This window comes from Wyeomyia smithii, chromosome 3 (assembly GCF_029784165.1).
Source record: "Wyeomyia smithii strain HCP4-BCI-WySm-NY-G18 chromosome 3, ASM2978416v1, whole genome shotgun sequence".
Classification (NCBI taxonomy): domain Eukaryota; kingdom Metazoa; phylum Arthropoda; class Insecta; order Diptera; family Culicidae; genus Wyeomyia; species Wyeomyia smithii.
The window spans coordinates 83408551-83428660 of record NC_073696.1 but is presented as its reverse complement, the minus strand read 5'-3'; the positions used below and the strand labels follow the sequence as shown (position 1 = coordinate 83428660).

The 20110-nt window shown below is 38.5% G+C and overlaps 1 protein-coding gene across 1 annotated transcript in view; it reads left to right on the top strand.

Moving 5' to 3' along the window:
- Positions 1-20110, top strand: part of LOC129731933 (netrin receptor unc-5-like) — a 333354-nt gene that overhangs the window by 250061 nt on the left and 63183 nt on the right. The window contains exon 8 of the mRNA XM_055692326.1: positions 17314-17556. Coding sequence (XP_055548301.1) covers positions 17314-17556 — 243 coding nt within the window. The remainder of the gene's footprint in view (positions 1-17313; positions 17557-20110) is intronic.

Genomic DNA, 20110 nt, shown 5'->3' with positions numbered 1-20110 from the left:
ACGTTGAAGAAAATCAAAAGTTGCCAAATCAGTTTCTGTTAATACGCAAAAATGATACTGAAAATGTTGAATTATTCCGACATAGTAGTTCTAGTCCCGTAGAGAATGATCTTGGAGTTCCACAGGGAAGTGTATTAGGGCCCCTTTTGTTTATTATGTATATAAATGACATGCGACGAGTTTTACGTTTTTGTGATATTAATTTTTTGCCGATGACACCGTATTATTCATTGCAGCTAAGAATGTAGAGGAAGCCGTTTAACACTTGAACGAAGATTTGCGTTCTCTGAGCAGATAGTTGGAGTATAAGCAATTGAAATTGAATATCGATAAAACTAAATTTATGATTTTCTCGCGCACCGTTGTAAATGACGATGTCTCTGTTATTATAGATGATGAGGCAATTGGTCGCGTTCGGGAGATTAAATATCTTGGCGATTGACCTTGTTGATGATCTTACTGATGACAACCTAAAGTTCAACGCTCACATTGACAATGTCATCAAGAAAATTGCCAAAAAGTATGGAATGCTATGCCGTTCGAAAAACGAATTAACGATTAGTAGTAAAATACAGCTATACAAGTCAATCATCTCTCCACATTTAGATTTTTGCCCTACTTTTTTTGTACTTGGCCAATAACACACAGCGATTGAGGTTACAGCGTTTGCAGAATAGAATAATGCGTTTAATTTTAAATTGTTATAGATTAACTTCCTCTGTTTTAATGTTGGACGCTTTGCAATGGCTATCCGTGAAGCAACGAATTGTTTAACTTATTTTTTCCGTTATACTCTACTAATTTTTTTTTTGGAAATAAATATTGAAATTCAGTCCGCAAATATATATTTCGACTGTGACGTACAGTCTTCCTCAGTGCTTATGTGGACTGGTAAAGAGTAAACGTAAATCCTGTTTTTTATATGTATAAGATAAAATGAAAATTTAGCACTCTTAATTGGAGTTAGGTAGGGAATTATGCGGTCGATTGTTTACCGTACCATGTCTGGGGTTTTTGGGAAGCAGATTGAATAGCCATGAGGGGTGATTACCTGCGTCTTTATTGAGAAGCGTGCATGAGTGTTGTTTATAAATTTCTAAACTTTCAGCTACGTCTAATTTCCATAAATTATTAACGGGGCGGAGGAGGTGAATGTTATCCGAAGTTAGTGGAAGTTCCTCGTTAAAAATATGTTCAGCCACTTTTGATCTGAAAAGGTGTGGTGGGGCATTTTTTGAAACTTTACTTGCTTTTGTCACTTCTGTGAAATGTTCTTTGAAACGTATCCCTAGGTTACGTTTAGTTTGTCCAATGTAAACCATGTCACAGTGACTGCATGCAATTTTATAAATTCCAGCTTTGTTCAGGGTATCAATAGGGTCTTTGGTAGACCCCAATTTTGTTTTGAGTTGGGTATTTCTACTAGTGTAGACAATATCCATCCCAAATTTTCTAAATTTTGAACGAAGTGGGCGTGTCAAGTTAACGTTATATTCAACGGCAACTCTTTCCAGATCTTCTGTTATTGGGGTGAGTGTTGTAAAAGATTTCCGAATTTGGGCACGCTTCTTTTTATCAACAATGGCTTGAATGATACTTTCATTGTAGCCATTAAGTTTAGCAATTTCGAAAATATATTTCAGTTCCTTTTGCTTGGCTACTTCACTTAGAGGTAAAGTTTCCATGCGGTGGATCATATGATGGAAGGATGCCATTTTATGCTGGAAGGGATGGTTTGAAGTGTTAGGTATTACCCGTTTTGTATTCGTGGGTTTCCGATGAAATTCAAATTCCAAGTCCGTAGACTTTCTGACTACAACGGCGTCCAAGAAAGGGAGTCTGTTGTTAAGTTCTTTTTCAATTGTGAAGTTTATATTTTTATGGGTATTATTAAGGGATATGAAAAAAGTTTCAAGATCCGCCCTTTTCAAAATACAAAAAAATATCATCCACATACCTCCACCATCGAATTGGTAAGATGTTCCTCTTCTCTAATGTACTTTCTATATTTGCCATGAAGAGCTCACATAGAAAGGGAGAAAGAGGATTCCCCATTGCTGCCCCTTTAGTCTGTTTGTAAAATTTACCACGAAATGTGAAGTAGTTTTCTTTCATGCAAAGGCGTGAAAGTTTCAATAAACTGTCAACTTTCTTTTTCCAAGTATTATCAAAATATTGGGAAAGAAGCCAGTCCTCTAAAAGGTTTAAGGTTTCATTCACTGGAACGCTAGGAAATAAGGCCGTAACGTCAAATGAAACCATTATCTCATCAGATTGGATGTTACCCGAGGATCTTAAATTTTCAACGAAATCTCCGGTGCTCTTTACTGATCGACTTGGAAATTTCTTGGGCATGGCTTGAAATTCTTTTACCAGCCATTTAGCCAATTTTTCTGTGGGAGCCCCTACCGCTGAGATAATTTCTCTCATTTCATTTCCAGGTTTGTGAATTTTGGGGAGACCCTTTATTCTTTGAAGAACTGGATTTGAAACACGAAGATTTTGTAACGCATTACCCAAAACGGGTTTGCATTCTTTTATTGTATTTTCGACACGTTTTACCATATCAGCAAGAGGATTAAGTCGCAGTTGCCAATATGGACCTTTATCAATTTTGTGGGTTATTTGTTCATCATAGTCAGACTTGTCCATGATGACGGTTTTGTTCCCCTTATCTGCTTTTAAATAGAAAACAGGTTTTTTAAGTAATTCCTCAACTGTCTTTATATCAGACGAATTTTCATGACGTGGCAGTGTCTTAGTAATTTTTGAAAAAAATTGGCGTACTTCACCAGTTTGTTCTGTGGAAAGTTTACAACTGTCCATCCCAGCTTCTATATCGATGATCGATTGTTCAATATTGGGTCGTGAAGGAATTGCGAAGTTTAGGCCCATATTTAGAAGATTTTGCTGGGGTTGTGAAAACTCGTACGAAGACCTATTGACCACAAAGTCGTCAATGAGGTGCACTTTGGCTGTCTTTCTACTACTTTTATTTCGTAGAAGCAGTTGATTTAACTTTTTTAATCCCAATTTTAGTTTTCTTTCCCCTTCACACTTTTCGGCTACTTTAACTTTAGTTAGAAAATTTTGAAATTCAAAAGGAAATTCTTTGGCAAGTTTTAAATGAAGTGAATAACATTCCAGAGTTGTGGAGCTAAGTTTACTATAAAGAAACTTGATGCTACTTTTCAAACACTCCCGTTCCACCTGTTTCATAATGGAGGGGGCTATAGGACTTTTAACTTTTACTCTATGACTCGTGGGAGTGACATGATATTTCAAACAATTTTTAAGAAAGGAAATAGATTTGTGGATACCCGCAATGCTCTTTTTTAACTTTAAAAACCTATTTGGCTCATTTGGCTTGGATGCCATTGTCAAATTTAGAAAATTTATAACGAGCGTCTTAGCAGAGTGATTGAGAAATCAAATTTGATTTCTCAATCACTCTGCTGAGACGCTCGTTATAGATTTTCTAAATTTGACGAATTGTTTATTTGTCTATGGTGTTCATTTTTAAAATAATTAATGGTTTGCTACCTCAATATTTGAGTGATCGAATTGAAAGAGGGAGAGATTTTCATAGATATAACACTAGAAACGCGGATGAAATAAGAACACCTTTTTTCTAACGAGAGCTTCACAAAATTCATTGTTTTATAAAGGTATAAACTTTTTCAATTCGATGCCAAGACATGTTAAACGTGCACCAACACTTGCGGAGTAGAGACAATGTATTTCACACGTGAAAGTTTTTACTGTATAGAACGACACTAAGTTTTTTAAAATGATGTAGAGTTTACCTGACGAAGTTTGAACAAACGGATTTTGAATGACGAAGTTTTAATAAACGGATTTATTTTAGATGAACAATTTGTTTTGGTTTCTATTCATATATTGATTGTTTTATTGAAGCTTGTAAATGACGAAGTTTTATACGAACGGATCTGATTGTGTTGTAAAATTTTATTTATATGTTTTTATGTTGTTGTAGCTTTAAAAAATAATAGAAAGAGACTACAAAAGCTTGAGCCTCGCGCGCGGGTTTCAGATATAAATGATTCCTTTTAGCAATAAAGTTAAAATTGGTATTTGAATGCTTAGAGAAAATCATGAAGTAGTTGTGGTTAGTCTGGCTGAAGGTCATGAAAACCCTGTGCTAGTTTTGTGTGCTCTATGAATCAAGTATACAGTTTTTGAAGAAGTTTATATCTGAAGGTAAAATCAGTTCGTTTTTTTTGTATAACTGATTAAAATGTGACTACATTAATTATCTATAGATAAATCGTCCAGCTCAAACCTTTGTAGAGGTATGTGGCGGGACCATCATCATCATCATTCATTTATAAAGCGACAGCACTGCAGTGGTTACCTAGGTTACCAATTTTGCACATAAACAACTACAGCGGATATCTAGGTAACCTACTACGACGGGCTTCGACACGTCTATTCGTGATAATGTGATTCATTCATGATTAACAGTGTGATGAATATGGGGCGTCGTTGGATGAATAATTGAACAGTGATTCAAGTTTTCAGATGGATATGGAAGCGTTGTGAAAAATGGTTTGTTTTACTAAATTCAGGATAAATCTAGCTAAGTTTACTAAATATACAATGCTGAACGATTCCATAAGAGCACGTAAACGTATTTTGTTTATTTGTTCAATGATTTCGTGAAAATTTAGTGTTTAATCCGTGCATTCTTCGTGAATATCGGCTTGAGATGAATAATGGAGCAGCTCCCCTATGCAGTTTGTATCGGTGCAAACATTTTTTTTTTGCAAAGTATGCTGATGACCAACAATCACAAATCTTCGTGGATAGCAACTGACGATAGTTAATGATGATGCGTTGATGTTGAATGACTGTTAAAGTAAATAGCTTTCATATCGAAAACATCGTTTTTTGTTACACTCTCAACATCTGTCCATCATGCTTGTGCCATTCTACAAAGTTTGCTAACTTTTCGAACCACGGCTGTCAGAACAGTGTGGCAGATTCCTGCAAATCACTGTCAATTGTTGATGAAAAAGTTTCGTCACCCTCGTTCTGCGTACTCTTATTGGTTCGAAATTCGCACGTCAAAAACTGATTCTCACTAATGAAAATTGCTCAAATTCCTTCACGTTTTTCATGCCTGTATCAGCGATGCGCCTCGTTACGGTACAGAGCTCTAACGCGTTGCCGTTCTGAGGGGAAATGGAGGCTCCATTCTATACCGTCGTTCAAAATTCAATTAAGGCTTTCAGTACCGCTCGCATGGTACGACATCGAATGGAAACTAAAAATTGGTTTCAACCTGCACTTGCTGCAGAATGCTGAAAAGAAATCACTTTCTTTGTGTGGAGAAAAGTTTTCCGAAAATGAAAGGGTAGAAATTGTTCCCGGTGCTACAGGGAAAAATGATTGAGTGCGCTTGTACATCGGAGGCGTTCAAATCGAGGGAGCTAGAGTGTCGAAGTTTGCATATGAATGCGACTCTTAACCTGATTTGAAATCTAATAGACATTTCTGTCTGCACTTCACTCGAAGGTTTCGTGATGGAATTCATCCAAGAACTCAGACGGACCACGCGTCCTCATGGGGAGTTTCTTCATGAAGTAAAGAAAATTATCTACGTTTTCGACAGAAAAAACTCAAATTGTTCAGAGAAATCGCTGATGCAGTGAAGAAAAGTTTCCCCCAATTTTTTTCCATTTTGACCTCATTGGGCCCATTGTGCAACTTTGCCATCACACATTGCCAACAAGTGGCTAGACAAGTGGCTTCGGGTGCTTGAAACTTTCAGTGCTACTCACTCTGAATGCAGTTTATTCAAGAATCTTTCTGCTTGTCGTCGGTTAGCAGATGCACAAGAGTCGAACTCAAAGTGTTGAAGATTTTCATCAACAATGTGCCATTGCGAATGAGCGAAGAAACTGCGGCGTGGAAAGTGTGCATCGGCGAGCATCCTCGTTTTTAAGCGCCGTTTGTAATGTGTTCGCTCGCAACGGGAGTAATTTTAAGACTATGGTTTTAAGATAATAATAAAAGGAGGAACGTGTTCAGAAAAATGGCTAGAAATGGCATTTAACATGAGAGATTGTATGCAAGGATACCTTACTAGTGCAACATCGCTATCCATCTGAAAGAGTTTTCAAGAGTCTTATTCATGAAATTGCATCTCCAGCTTACAATTCAAACTTTACGTTTAGCACCTTTTTTGAACAGACAGTCTTTTTCCTGAGAGCATGAGAATACTAAAAAATCTAATTGTTTGAGGCTATTCTACATCACATTGGCTGTAGCTACATCCAATCGATCAGTTTGGAATCCGGCATGAAAAGCAAACTCGGTGAATCCGGAAATTTGTGTGTGGTACTGAATGATTGATTTATTAATTGATTTGCTCAAAAAATTAAACGAATGAAGCGGAATCGACGGCCCGCCATGCAGTAATTTGAATGCTCTGCATTTAATTAATGAGCCTCGAATCGACTGAATCGCCATGGTAAATTGAAATTGCAACACACGCATGCTGGGTCATTTCGGGCCGGAAGGCGTGGGCTTCTTTTTTTTGTCAGCGCGTTTGTTTAATTACAGGAGAGAGTACGGTAGAAAGATACTCAAAGGGTTTTAATGAGTGGGCCAAACACGTACGGCATGCATTTTATGCATGGTCAAATCATGCATTTGTCGGTGGGAGGTCTTTTGTGAATACAATAAAGGTACGGCCGTGGTTTGGTTGGATGATTGCTCTGAAAGCATCCAACGCTACGCGGCGGGCAATTATCGAAAGCAGGTGTTTCTCATTGGTTTCATGTAGTCACGTTGTCCGTTTGTGCTTTCAATTTTTGTTTGCTGGTTGGTGGTCCGAATGGAATAAATTTTAATGTTGCGATTTTTTTGTTGACGGCGGTATTTAACTGAAAATATACTGTTGTAAGCTACTTAGTGTTGTAAGCGTATGTGATAATAGATTTAAATGAATGAAATTATTTTATAACAAGATATGGTAAGATACCTGGTAGCAGCAAAGAGGGAACAATTTCCTGGAGAAAACAAGTTTAAAAATATACGAAATAGGAAATTAGTTCGAAGTAAAAGACTATAATTCATTGAACAATTCTCAGGAGCAAAGACTTGGTTTACCCTAAACATTCAAGAAATACGCAACTTTTAACCACGATTACCATTCTGCACCTCTGGGTAAATTGAAAAAGAAAATTCCCAGTAGAAATCGTGAGAAATCTCGATTTCAATGTTTGAGGTAAACAATTAAAAAAATAATCCTCATCCAATTTTTGCAATTTTTAATGACATTTTCCCTCGAAAAATGATCTTACAGCATGGCTTATTGGGGTGTGGGACTAGTTCGTCAGGGGTTTTCTTTGTCTTAATTTTGGCTTCATTGTAATGAGAAATATAGAAGAAAACCCCTGCCGAAGTAGTCCCACACCCTACCATTCGTTCAATTTAAATGTTGTTTTCTGTTGAGTTACCTTCCAGCTGGTACGATGCTAGCCTAACAACAACAAGCCAATCGTCGTAGGTTCGAGTCCCGGTTCGGAAGAGAATGTTAGTGCCAGTAGGATCGTAGTGCTAGCCCCGCAATTGTACCAAACAGTTGGCTGCCAAGTCTGTATATAATAAAACAGAAGGTCGAGTTTCGAACCGGAACGTAGCACCAAGGCTTTGCTTTTTCTGTTGAGTAAATGAGGAGAAGTGAATTTCACTTCAGTTCTCATTAAGGTCAAAGGGGAAAACAAGCTGAGAATAAGGGAAACCTTGGGTAGTTAGTATTCTATTCAAAACAATTTTTCTTTTGTATTGTCTTTCAATAACCTGGGTGTGATAAAAAGTATTCAAGCATCGGAATCTGGACAGCTTGAGGACTTGTTTGATGTAGTTCGTTGGTCCAGTATCACAGAAAAGGTGAAGTCTTTGTTGAATCATGATGACGTTGTAGTGAAAATTGGACTTAACGGGGGTAGAAGCCAATTTAATCTGTGATTTTTCCGCAAATTTAACATCAGACTGGCCATGGCACCCAGGATGGCGGCTTTTAATTATAGAGCTCTCACCAAATCCCACAGAGAAGTAGTACAATATTTCCTCTGTTTGTACAGAGATAATCATCAAGAGCCCAAATTGTCCCCGTGAATATTGGTTCTCCTAGTCACCTCGGAAGTACGCCAAAATCTGTAAAATAATTGCTCACCGAAATCATCGTTTCGTCATTTTCCGATGGGGAGACTACACTTAAATCTATTTTTGTTGTTTTTACTATTAATCACTGGCGCTCCGAAATCAATTAGGGTTGTGAACTGGTGTGGTTGGGCACCTTGAGACTGCCATATAGTGCTTGGCGTCCTGTTTTCCGGAACATACCAGGCAGACTCTCCGCGGTAGTATGCTGCGACTCCACAACGCCCACATAACTGGCTCCTATTGGGCTTCTTGCAGGTCCAAGATTTGTGTACTCTCTCAATGCACCAGCAGCAAACGTCCAGTTGTTGGAGCAGGCCCGGGGGATAGACCAGCCAACCTTAAGTTTGTTTGTCTTCGGTGCCAGATTGGCATCGACCGATGCAAATCGAAAGCTAACCACTAGGGTTCCTGCTGAACCCTTTCGAAGGCAGATTACCTCCGTGACCACTTTCACCCCGCATTTTTTTTTTTTAAATACTTGTGCAATATCGCACCCTTCGTTGATTTCATCCAAGGTTTTTGAGTTGGAGAGTCCCCCCTGAAGTAAGTGTCCAAACTTGCATATCTTTCCGTAGCATCTTCTTGGTTATCGCCGGAGCTCAAGTATAATCTCGCCCCAGGAGATCGATGGAGGCTCCGCACATACCCAGATCCTTGCGTTGAGTGTCACCTCTGATCTTTTTTAAGACTTCGTAGTATTTACACTCGAGTATGAGGACGTCCTCCTTGTTCCGCGCCTTCTGGACCTTTTTGGTCGTTTGGCAGATTCGCCATCTTGGCGCTTCTTACCTTCTTGACGCTTCTCACCTACTACGGTAATCCAAGGGTTCCGCGCCGCCATTCGGGCCGATTATTCGGCGGATCTTTAATCAGTTGTTGTGTTGTCCAGTGAGAGTAGTAAAGGAACAACGGGCAAGATGGTTACCCTAAGGATATCATTCATTATTCTGCTCAAAACACAACATTTCAATCAACGATATTCATAATATTCTACATTGACTAGTGCTTTTCATAAAAATATGCAAACCTTTCCTTTTTAGAGTGATTTTATATTAGTTTGCACTAAAATAAAAACAGTCTCGAAAAACCACTATTTCACAACGTGCATATGAAACGGACCGGCTGTTCTGGTAAGACGGACCTATGAAAACTATAGCAAATTTCTTTTCAATACGAGACGACGCACTGCGCAAAAAAGCACGTGTTCAAAGCTTACTGTCCGCTGCGTAGATGGAATCATTCACATCATTTCCATGTAGTATGTTTACAGGTTTCAACAACGATGTTTGTTATTTAAAATGAGAGTTAATGACTTTAGCTCTCATCTCGCATGCTAAGAATACTGAAAAAAAGAATAATAAATGGTGCTATCGTCGTTTTCTCAGACTGGTTATTTTGCACAAACAAAAACTGACCGTCTTGCCCAAGAGGCAAATAATTTTTCGGATCGATGTGATTTCCAATAAAGTAATATTTTCACTAAACTATCTTCACCCACATGTTTCAAATATGCTTGATTATTCCAATGTCATTGAGAACTATATTTTTCTGATGTTTTACCGCAGCAGAAGCTTAAATTTGACACGGCGAAAACTACATCACATTGCTTTGCTGTTGAGGGTGAGCTTATTTTGATTATTTCTCTAATAACTAACTACTGTTTCAATTTACATAATGTCTCGTAACTCCCAGAATCCTGTTGGTATGTAACTGGCATAAATGATTTGTGTTAATTTCAAGGGTTATATATAGAAATAAGCAACGGTTCATCATGCCCGCCCTGTCCGTGTTGCCAGTTGTTCCCCTACAACCAACCGCTTCTTCGTGTCCTCGTGGGTCACTTTCCCCGGGGAATGCCTCATTCTTTTGGCAACAGCAGCGAACGAGGAAGTGTCTGCCTGGACCTGTTTAGATGCTATCGAACTCGTGATCCTCATCTCTTTTTCGGCCGCCTCTGCTCGAACTGCCAGTTCGGCGTGTTTCTTTTGGTTCATCAATGCAGACCCGATGCCAGAGGAGGCTCTGCTTTAGATCTCTGGCGATGTTGCTTCTATTCATCGTGAACTCTATGATTGCATCGAGCTGTTCGAATAGCGCTGCCACTCTTGGTCGCTTGTCCATACCCCTTTTCAACGGTCTGGACTAGCAAGAAACCGTCGACTATTATGTCTGGTGTGGAAGGAGGCAAGTGAGTCCTTCTCCCACCATTTTGCAGCATCCGTCTCTCAATTTTCCTATGGAATTCGCTGGATTCAACCTCGCGCGTAGGAATTTGGTAGTCCCTCTGCAATCGTTACTTGTATTTTATTAATTGAGTTCATTCTTCTTTAAAAAGGTCCGTCTTTCAGCCGTTGTCCCTATCCATATCGGAGTAGTCGCCCATATGGTCCCATGGTCATAGCGCCGCATCCCACCATGCAAAGGACTCGGAACGTACTGGACGGTCTGCCAGGTTTTACGGTAAGGAGACCCCTGCACTGAGAACCACTTCACCGTTTCAAGCTGTTGTCACTCGACTTTATCAAGGAAGCCCGAGCCAGGGGCCAGTTCAAATCCGTGGTACCTTTACCGGAATTCGTATCTTTCTGGATCAGTCTCAATGGGCGAATTAGTGCAGTTGGCTAATGGGAACAACCTCAAATACTCGCTCCGTCAGAGTGCTACCTGTGGTTTTTGTGAATAATCGACGGCCCAGTGTCCGAACCTCACCACCCCTAGGCAATCTTCCGATGTTGGTCCGGGACTGCTAGGTTACTATCAGTGGTCACGCACACTTTGCATGCTCTTGACGCTTGCCACGCAATGACCCGTGGTAGTATGCATTCGATCTTTTTCCCTTGTGAGACGAAATAGACACTTTATTCACCTTTGTCACCACCGCACAGTGGTTCGCCCCATAGACCACAGCTTACAAAATCAACAGTTTGTATTTTTTACGTTGTGCACATATCCGCTGTGGAACAATTGCAATTACTTTATCAGCTTATTTTCATCATGAAACTTCAAAATACAGGTATGTTTTGCTATTGCAGTGTTGATTTGGATAGCTATGTGCTAAACTGTAATCATAATTAGTCGTAAGAGGGAACGTAGTAGTAAAGTCAAAGAGCACCACTCATACCAAAATTCATGCAAACTTTTGAATGGGTCCGCGCGAGATACTATCACCAAATAACCATCAAACGAAAGATTCAGGATTCATAAAGATGGGTTAAAGGTTCCAGCATCCAAGTTGATGGCAAACGGATAGAGATGCTTACTTTTTAGTTTGAATTTTATGATTTTTTCATAGTTTCTTACAAGGGTGGTATATTCAGCTCAAATTAACAAATTTATTCTTGAGTATTCGTCTACATTCGAAATTTGATATTTGGTGTTGAAATACGAGGGGTTTCTGAGACAATATCAAAATTGTTTGAAGTTTTTTAAGGGTAGAAAAGTCAAACTTGAATCGCTCTGAGGGTTCACTTTACGATACCCGATTGAGCTTAAATTTTGCATAGGGACTTTTTTCGAGAAGGCAAAATTTTTGAAAGCATCCACGTTTCGAAATTCGATGGTCAAACTTTTCCCCATATGCTATTGCTACCCTGTTATCACATCTGTTCAACTAGAGAACCAAAAACGAGACAAAATCTCTTTTTTCGATCTGAATTTCTATTTTTAACAACGGCTTTTTCCCGTTAACACGCAAGTTCATTAAGCAGACAGTATATGAAGTAGAGAGAACGAAAATTAAGCGAACTGGAAATATGATACAGATTTGGAAAAATATACCGCATCCCGACGGGACTTGAACCCGCTATCTCCCTGTCTCCGGCATGGTGTTTTGACCAATTAAACTACGGGGACGGTGGTACTGTTCCACAATCTATATCGTATCACATTCCGCTGCCGCCTTATTCTATTGCTCATCCCTAACTACACACACTGCTGTGCAAGCGTTATTTATAGACTGAAAGGAATGTCTCATCACACACAGAAGAGTCAGCTGATGCTGATAACTCTTATAGACCTGTGTGATCGAGACCAAAGTCAGTCTGCGTCGTGCTTGCAAGTGCGACACTTGTTAAAAATAGAAATTCAGTTCGAAAAATTTAGCCCGTATGAAGCACCTTCCGTAGTTGTGTCGCACTTGCAAGCACGACGCAGACTGACATTGGTCTCGATCACACAGGTCTATAAGAGTTATCAGCATCAGCTGACTCTTCTGTGTGTGATGAGACATTCCTTTCAGTCTATAAATAACGCTTGCACAGCAGTGTGTGTAGTTAGGGATGAGCAATAGAATAAGGCGGCAGCGGAATGTGATACGATATAGATTGTGGAACAGTACCACCGTCCCCCGTAGTTTAATTGGTCAAAACACCATGCCGGAGACAGGGAGATTGCGGGTTCAAGTCCCGTCGGGATGCGGTATATTTTTCCAAATCTGTATCATATTTCCAGTTCGCTTAATTTTCGTTCTCTCTACTTCATATACTGTCTGCTTAACAAATTCTCTTTATTTTAAATATTGACATCTATCGGTGGAGAGAACGCATTTTACACTCAAAATTTCATTACACTTATATCATTCATACCTGCTCGTGGTGAAGAATTATTTCGGTCTCTCTTGTCCTCATATAAAACCAAAAACCAAAAAAACTGTGCGACTTCCCGTCGCTCTTACGTCGAGAGAATTTTGTGTTCTCTCCGGTACTGGTATAGCGAGAGTGCCTTTTCATGATAATCGTACAGTACCACCCGCATACGTGTAAGTTTTTTTTGTACATATTTTTTTTTAAAGAATTTCATAGCGGCCCGAGTTGAAAACCGAATATCTTGACTAACAACAATCGTTTTTTTTTACATTGTACCTAATGTCGCAAGCAGTACTGTGTATAGTGCGTCTGATATTTATCGCAATATTAGGTATAATAAACGGCACGAGAAAAAAATCATTGTCGTTAGTCGAGAAACGCGGTTTCCAACTCTAACTAAAATATTAAAGTAATTCTACTAACAGTTTAAAACGGTTTCAACAGTCGCGCTGTTTACGATCCAAGAAATTTGTTAATCAATGTTTGAATGGTTGAAAGATTTTTAGTTTAATTTTTTCTATCAATGTTGATGGTGAATTTTTACTGAATTTCTGCTTAAAAATCTCTTGAATGCAGTCCTGTCTCAAATTGATTTTGATAGATTTAAGATCACCTTTTTGTCCGGCCATTGAAGCAAAAAAATAAGAATAGATTCTTATACATGTTCAAACTATTAAACTATTGGAGCGAACTGTTTGAACGATGCACTGTAAAATCAGTGTAGGATCTAACTTTTTCTTCGAGGTTAATTCGATCGGATAAGTGGATTTCAATTTATAACTTGTTGAATAAAATGCGTTTTTTTAATGCACTCTTCTCGGAAGTTATATTTGATTTGGCTATTTATTTTCTATCAAGGCCGTTACAAATTTTATTTTCATTTTATGTCACCTCCCCCCCCCCCCCTTCAAAAATCTTGAATATTGGAAGGGGAAGAAAAAAAAGCTCAAACCGGTTTGTTCATTTTATTGGTTTTCCGACAGCATAAATGCTTTATTTAGCAACAAACAAGTCCACTGACAGCGAGAGTGTTGTCAAAAGACAAGCGGAATAAATAATAATAATAAAAAAATGTTATTTTTCAACATTTATTTGAGTGTAAGTTACAAACGTCATAACTTGCAAACAAACTTTGATCAAAGATATTTCTTTTTTTTCGTCTCGGTGTTATTTATTTTTTGCAACCCCCTTTGCTAACTTTAATAACCTCGGACATAAAAAGAATTCGAAATTTGTATCAGCCTAATCATGATTAAGAAAATGCTTTTCGAAATAGCGCATTTAAGTTGTTTTCAATATTTCATTGAAAATAACAGAAGGGTTGTAAGCAAAGCCACTAGAACATAGTTGTAATGTGACGTAGAACTACATAAGGTTGTTTATTGAATTAGTTGTATTGAATATTTTCGAATATTTGTGAAAAGGTGTAGGACTACGACGTCGCTCAACAGGAATGGAAAAAACTACGCGGCGCAAACAAGTTCAAACTTGCTAGAGCGTATGCAGATCAAAACTACATTTCACTTTCAATTAGGGCGCAAAACGAGAAAATATTTTGTACATTCTGGAATCTTTTTTATGTTGTCCGTATAAGGACAAAATTTGTTCAATTTAATATCGGCAAGATCCAGAAAGTTTGTTTTGTAGCTAAAACAGGACCAAAATAAGGGAGTTTCACCAGAGGAAATGTCATTGCCGCCACCGGTGCTACTATTGGTTACCACTGCTGCTACACGCTTCTGCTAAAATATATCCGACGTTTGCACCATCCACTAGTAATATGATTTCTTTGAGCAGAAGCAGGCTATTAAGTCGCCCGAATAGAGCATATCCAGTTAACTAAAATTCTGTCAAATGTTTTGATGAAATCAAGCACTATGTGACCAATCAGAGGTCGTAGTTTGCTATTCCACGAGGCTTGATAATTTTCAATAATGCAATAGTTCGAACAAACAAATTAAAATTTTCTACACTCGGGCGGATGCATAGATGATTTTTCAATAGATTTCTGTAAAAACAAGGAAACCCATTAGATATTAATCGATTTAAAAGCATTGGAAATTGGACACTTTTCCAATTTTTCGTTTTTTTTATTTTAATTTTACGCCCCTATGCACACTTTTTCCGAAGCTGCAAAAACGTGATCGATATTATTTTGATCAAACAAATTGATTGTAGAACAGTCTTCAGTAAAGTGTTCCATTAATTATTCTCCATGTTATAGAAGTTGCGATGTTGTAATTGATCCACCGAAAAGTGAGAAACAAATTTTAATGTTTGCGGTGAAAAATAAACTTTTTCGGATGATGATGAAAAAAAAGACAGATAATTGAGTTTGATTAATTTCCCATTAAAGGTATATTTGCAAACAAAAATCCACCAAGGACGACGAAAACATGCGTGTAGGCATGTTTTTAGGCTCTTTCTTCGTTTTATTTAATAATTCCTCTTTAGTTTTCGTTGGAGTTGGAGATCTCACGTCTCAGGTTTGCCCAGAAATTCTCGATGGGACTTCGTACACGCACTTCATACTATAAATATACCCGTGCACGGCCAGCCCTGAGCAAAAGAAGAACGGCTTTGCCATCCCCTTCTCCTTGATTGTCAGCCACAGTAACACCTTCTTAGCGAACTTGGTATTTGAAATAAATTTCAATTCGGAGCTCACGAAGTGCCCTGCCAATCGTTGCCATCCAGAGTGAGAGAGGTTTCGTCGTCCATCACCAGCGCTACGTCGCGATTTGCCGAGAAAATCGACTTGAACATCCTATTCAGCTGCTGCCGCTGCGACATTGCCTGCAGCTCCGAGATGGGACGGACTCCATGTTTGCAGATTTTGTAGATATCTGGTAATGATTAAGTGCATTATTTTAGTAAAACCCGCCAATCGTTATTTTACAAAAAAAAACTGATTTTCAGAGGCAACCTGTAAAAAACTCCACAAAAGTCGATTTAAATAGACAAATAGAAGAAGATTGTCTTTAACAAAGTTGTATCTTAATGTGATTTTTTTATACCAAAGTGAGAGAAGTAAATCTGTTTCTCACTTTAAGGTAGATAAATCACAAAATAACAACTTCTGTAATATGGAGAATATTTAGTGGAACAAATTTACTGAAGTTGCCTAAGGCTCTAAAATGGTTTTTTTCGGGTCGAAATAATATCGATCACATTTTGCAGCTTTGGAAACAGTGTGCTATGTGCTTTCTGAAAGACGTAGTTCTACGTCAAATTAACGACAACAAAGTTATTTATCCACGATGCCATCTAAGACAATTTTACAGATATTTTTTTCGCAATTAAAAGTCCCTGAAAAAAAATACTATTCTGATACATACATATATAACAAACAATGAAAAGATTCATTTTTTTATTTTTAAATTTCTTCAAAAGACGATTTTCTGTAATTTTTATAATAATGAGAAATCATAAATAAAATCCCAAACCTAGAACTCAGACGATCAGTACGAGACAATTAACCGCATGAAACCCATTTATATGCACGCAAAAGTTGGATGGTGCGAAACCAGTACAAAATTGTGCGTTTTTAGCGCAATTGTTGATGTAATTCGGAACCAGTACAATGATTGCGTGTTGGGCATAATGCAATTAATGCTCTAGCGTTTCTCCAATGTATTTGGCAGCTCCAAACTACTACACCTAAACAGTTTCAACTGGTATCAAGCAGCATTGCAAAGCGAGCGAGAAGCAAAACCATTCTCCTCCTTTCTGCTTGACGACGAAACATATGCTACGCTTTTCAAGTCTTTTGCACACACGCTTTCGAGATACTTTTTCTTCTTTATGCATTCCTCTGAATAGCAGCAAGCACGCACCGACAGTATGAGTGAGACTAACAACACTATGGTATCAAGTATGTACAGCACGGGTGTCTCGCTCATTTCGTGAAACAACGGAATATTGCCTTGCGCGTCGCAATCCGAACCGAAAGAGAAGCGAAAGAGCAACCTGCAAATTGTATGTGATGTGTCTAGTCTAGTCACTAATACACTCGACGTGAGAAATAAAGTGTCGGTATATGATACATATTCTGATTTCATTCTATGTCAATGTATTCGCAGTACAACTGTTGCGTTATGCGTTTCACACATTTATTGTGCGATTTCTGTGCAACATTTGTGCGAATCGGGAAGATACAATGATTGTACAAGACTTCAACTTTTGCGTGTGGGAAATATGATGGTTATCTTCTGTTAAACCTCTCAAGTGCTGTTAGGCCCGATAAAAATAAAGTTGGTCGGTCCCTATTATTTCAAAAACGACAACGGAACTGTATAGTATAATTATAATCTAATGCAAATTTCATAGTTTTTCAGATTTTCAAGTATTTGAAAGAAAAATTTAACAACAATGTTTTTTTTTTGGTCGCAAATATTTGAATTTTTATCTACTGCTCAAACGTAATCAAAAGGTGTAGTAAATGATATAACAACCTAGAATAATCTATGACTTGAAAGCTTAAGTTATTGCTTATTATCACTAACGGATCACTTCTTGCTGTGTCCTATTGCAGTTCGCCGCTGGTCGACGTGGTCTATCTGGAGCGCCTGTTCCTCCAAATGCATTCAAATTCGACGGCGCATCTGTCGTACCCAGAACCTGGATTTCTACGATAAGGCACTAGTGAAGCATCATCAACAGTTGGCCGCCCTTATGGATGATCAGGATGAGCATGGCAGTAGTGCCTTCGGTTGCCACGGCAAGGATACGCAAACGATCGTGTGCCGCGGCGGAGAGTGCAAAATTGATGATACAGGTGAGTTGATATATTTTTGGTTTAGCTTTATAAATTAGAATCATTTCAAAACTAATTATAAAATAATTTGGAAAGGTGCGAAAAAGCACTTAATCAAGAACTTTGTTATTCAACTGGCAATCTCTTTTTTATTCGAACTGACCAGTAATTGAAAAATCAATTTAATTTGTAAACCTAGATGAATGCTTTACTGCTGGGGTAAAAATCAGAACTCCTACTGAGCTTACTGATACAAACATTTCAATAATATGTCAATTAATATTTCATATCAAGAAAATTCAATTATACTCCGTGTACCATCCAACTGTCATTCAATATCCCAGCACGAGACATAAATAAACCACATCCGAATCGATACGAACCGAATCACACTTTTACGGGGCTAATTTGAATTGAATAAAATTGATTGTATCCGATCGCAGCTATGCTGGTGCCGGCTGGAGCCATTAAAATTGCACTGATGGTAAATAAAATATGTCTGCTCGCACCCTGAAAACACCGTTTCGTTTATCACACAGAGCGGTGTTTGTATGGATATGGGCTGCAGCTCAGCTCGGTACTGGTACTGGAAGCAATCAGTAATCATAACTGAAAACAGATTTATTTTGTGAGTTTGAGGAATAAAAAATCACCTCATGTGACTTCCATTATTTTTCTGGTCGGTTGTACAACATTGTACTGGTTTGAACCCGTAGTACCAGATGCTAGAGACAAAACGGAATGCAAAGTTCCTATAAATATTTTATTTGATTTATACTGTTGAAAGTTATAACTCAAGGACGATCTTTTCACATTCATTCTGCAAAGTGGTCAACACATAAACTTCTCTGAAAAACCATAACATAGAATCGCCCAATCTTTTGGAAACTTTTGTACCAGTACTAGTGGAAGAAAATAAATATTCATCAGCTGACACACATGAAACGATACGCTCGATTAGCGACAGCATGAAATCTCACCACCCTCGGGATAAGATTCTGCCCTCCTCTGGATCGCACAATCCAGCACATCATCCAGAGCGAGTGAGCAAGCAAGTTCTACAGACAAATGACTCATCTATCACAATACTGCCATTAGCGGCATTGATCTGTGTGCACATTTCGTTACGTTTGAACGACTTAATTTTCTATCCGTCGTCAGCCACCATCATGATGCGGGATCGTTCCTCCCGGTCACCCGGCAAGGATTCAGAGAAAAAAACTCCTTCTAGTGTACCGGCGTTCGTTGGTTGGTTTGGCTGTATTGGCCGTTTTGCTTTCCGTCGTCATTATTCGATTGCAGGCAATGGTATTTCAATAGAGACAGCAGCGCATTCACCAGAGCGCTGAATGGTTGGCGCATTGCTACTGCTACTGGTTTTTAAGGGCCACCACAATGGCGCACAAAGGCGGGAAAACTCGGTAACAGAGCAAAAGAAAGCAGAAAAAATCAAGATTTTCCTCCTCTTGATTCGCGCGCATTGCAACAAACAAACGATTGCACAGTGGGTTATATTGTGTATAATATATTCATGTAATTGAGGTTTAATGTTTCTTTTCTTCCAATTTCGAACAAACGTATTCAATTGCATATTTCTAAGAAAAAGAATTTGGCATGAATATCAATCCTGTTGATTCCCAATGTGTAAACACAGGATGGCAGAATGAATAAACGGGGAAATCGTGTGGCAGTGCGCCTGCCGCATACGATGGCTAAGAACATTCGCAGTGGTACGGGAATTGATAATTGCCGTATACAATTTCAGGATCAGACTGAGGAGTTTTCCGCTTTTCTTTTTGTGGAGCTGGTCAGGCAGTGTGTTTTTTTTTTTTTGTTCTGTCTTTGTATAAGATAGCCCCTATCCGTTTCTGGCATCTATTTATTAGGTACTATCATGATGTACCGGCCAAATGATACAGCGCGAGTGTTGTGCAGTGCTTGTGTATCGTTTTGCTTTTCTCGGACAAATAAAGGTATCAAATCGTGGAGAAATTTATCGTTTGATGTTGATACAAATGTTACATGGAGCCTCCATTGGGGGCATCGTCGAGAGGCATAATGGAGAATTGGCATAATGAACATTAGACATTAGTTATGAACATTGGAATTTGAATGCGAAGACTGAATGTCGTGAAAGCTTTATCACTCCGAATTGGTTGTCGCCTTAACCATCGACAAGGACGGCCTCTTGCAAGCAAACAACCAAACTACTCATTTGCTTCCCATCTTGTGAGTAATCCACACGAACGAACGTAGCTAAATTATTATTTCGACAAGATGTAAACCTAAAACAGTGTTAAATTGCAATATATTGTAGAAAAAACGTTCCACTGCTTCAGTGAAGAATATTCCAGAATGCAATCTCTGATTGCTAAATTGACATGTCTGACTGGTTTACGATACTCGACATAAAAAAAAAAACTTCGATGAAACTATCCTATTCGAACTTCACATAGCTAGAAATTGATCGATGCAAGCGCATTTGCATGCAAGGCATAAGCTGCTACAAATAGCTGCTACAAATAGCTCTTGCTATATCTAATTGAAAGCTGGTGTCCGATTCTTTCTGCTTGTT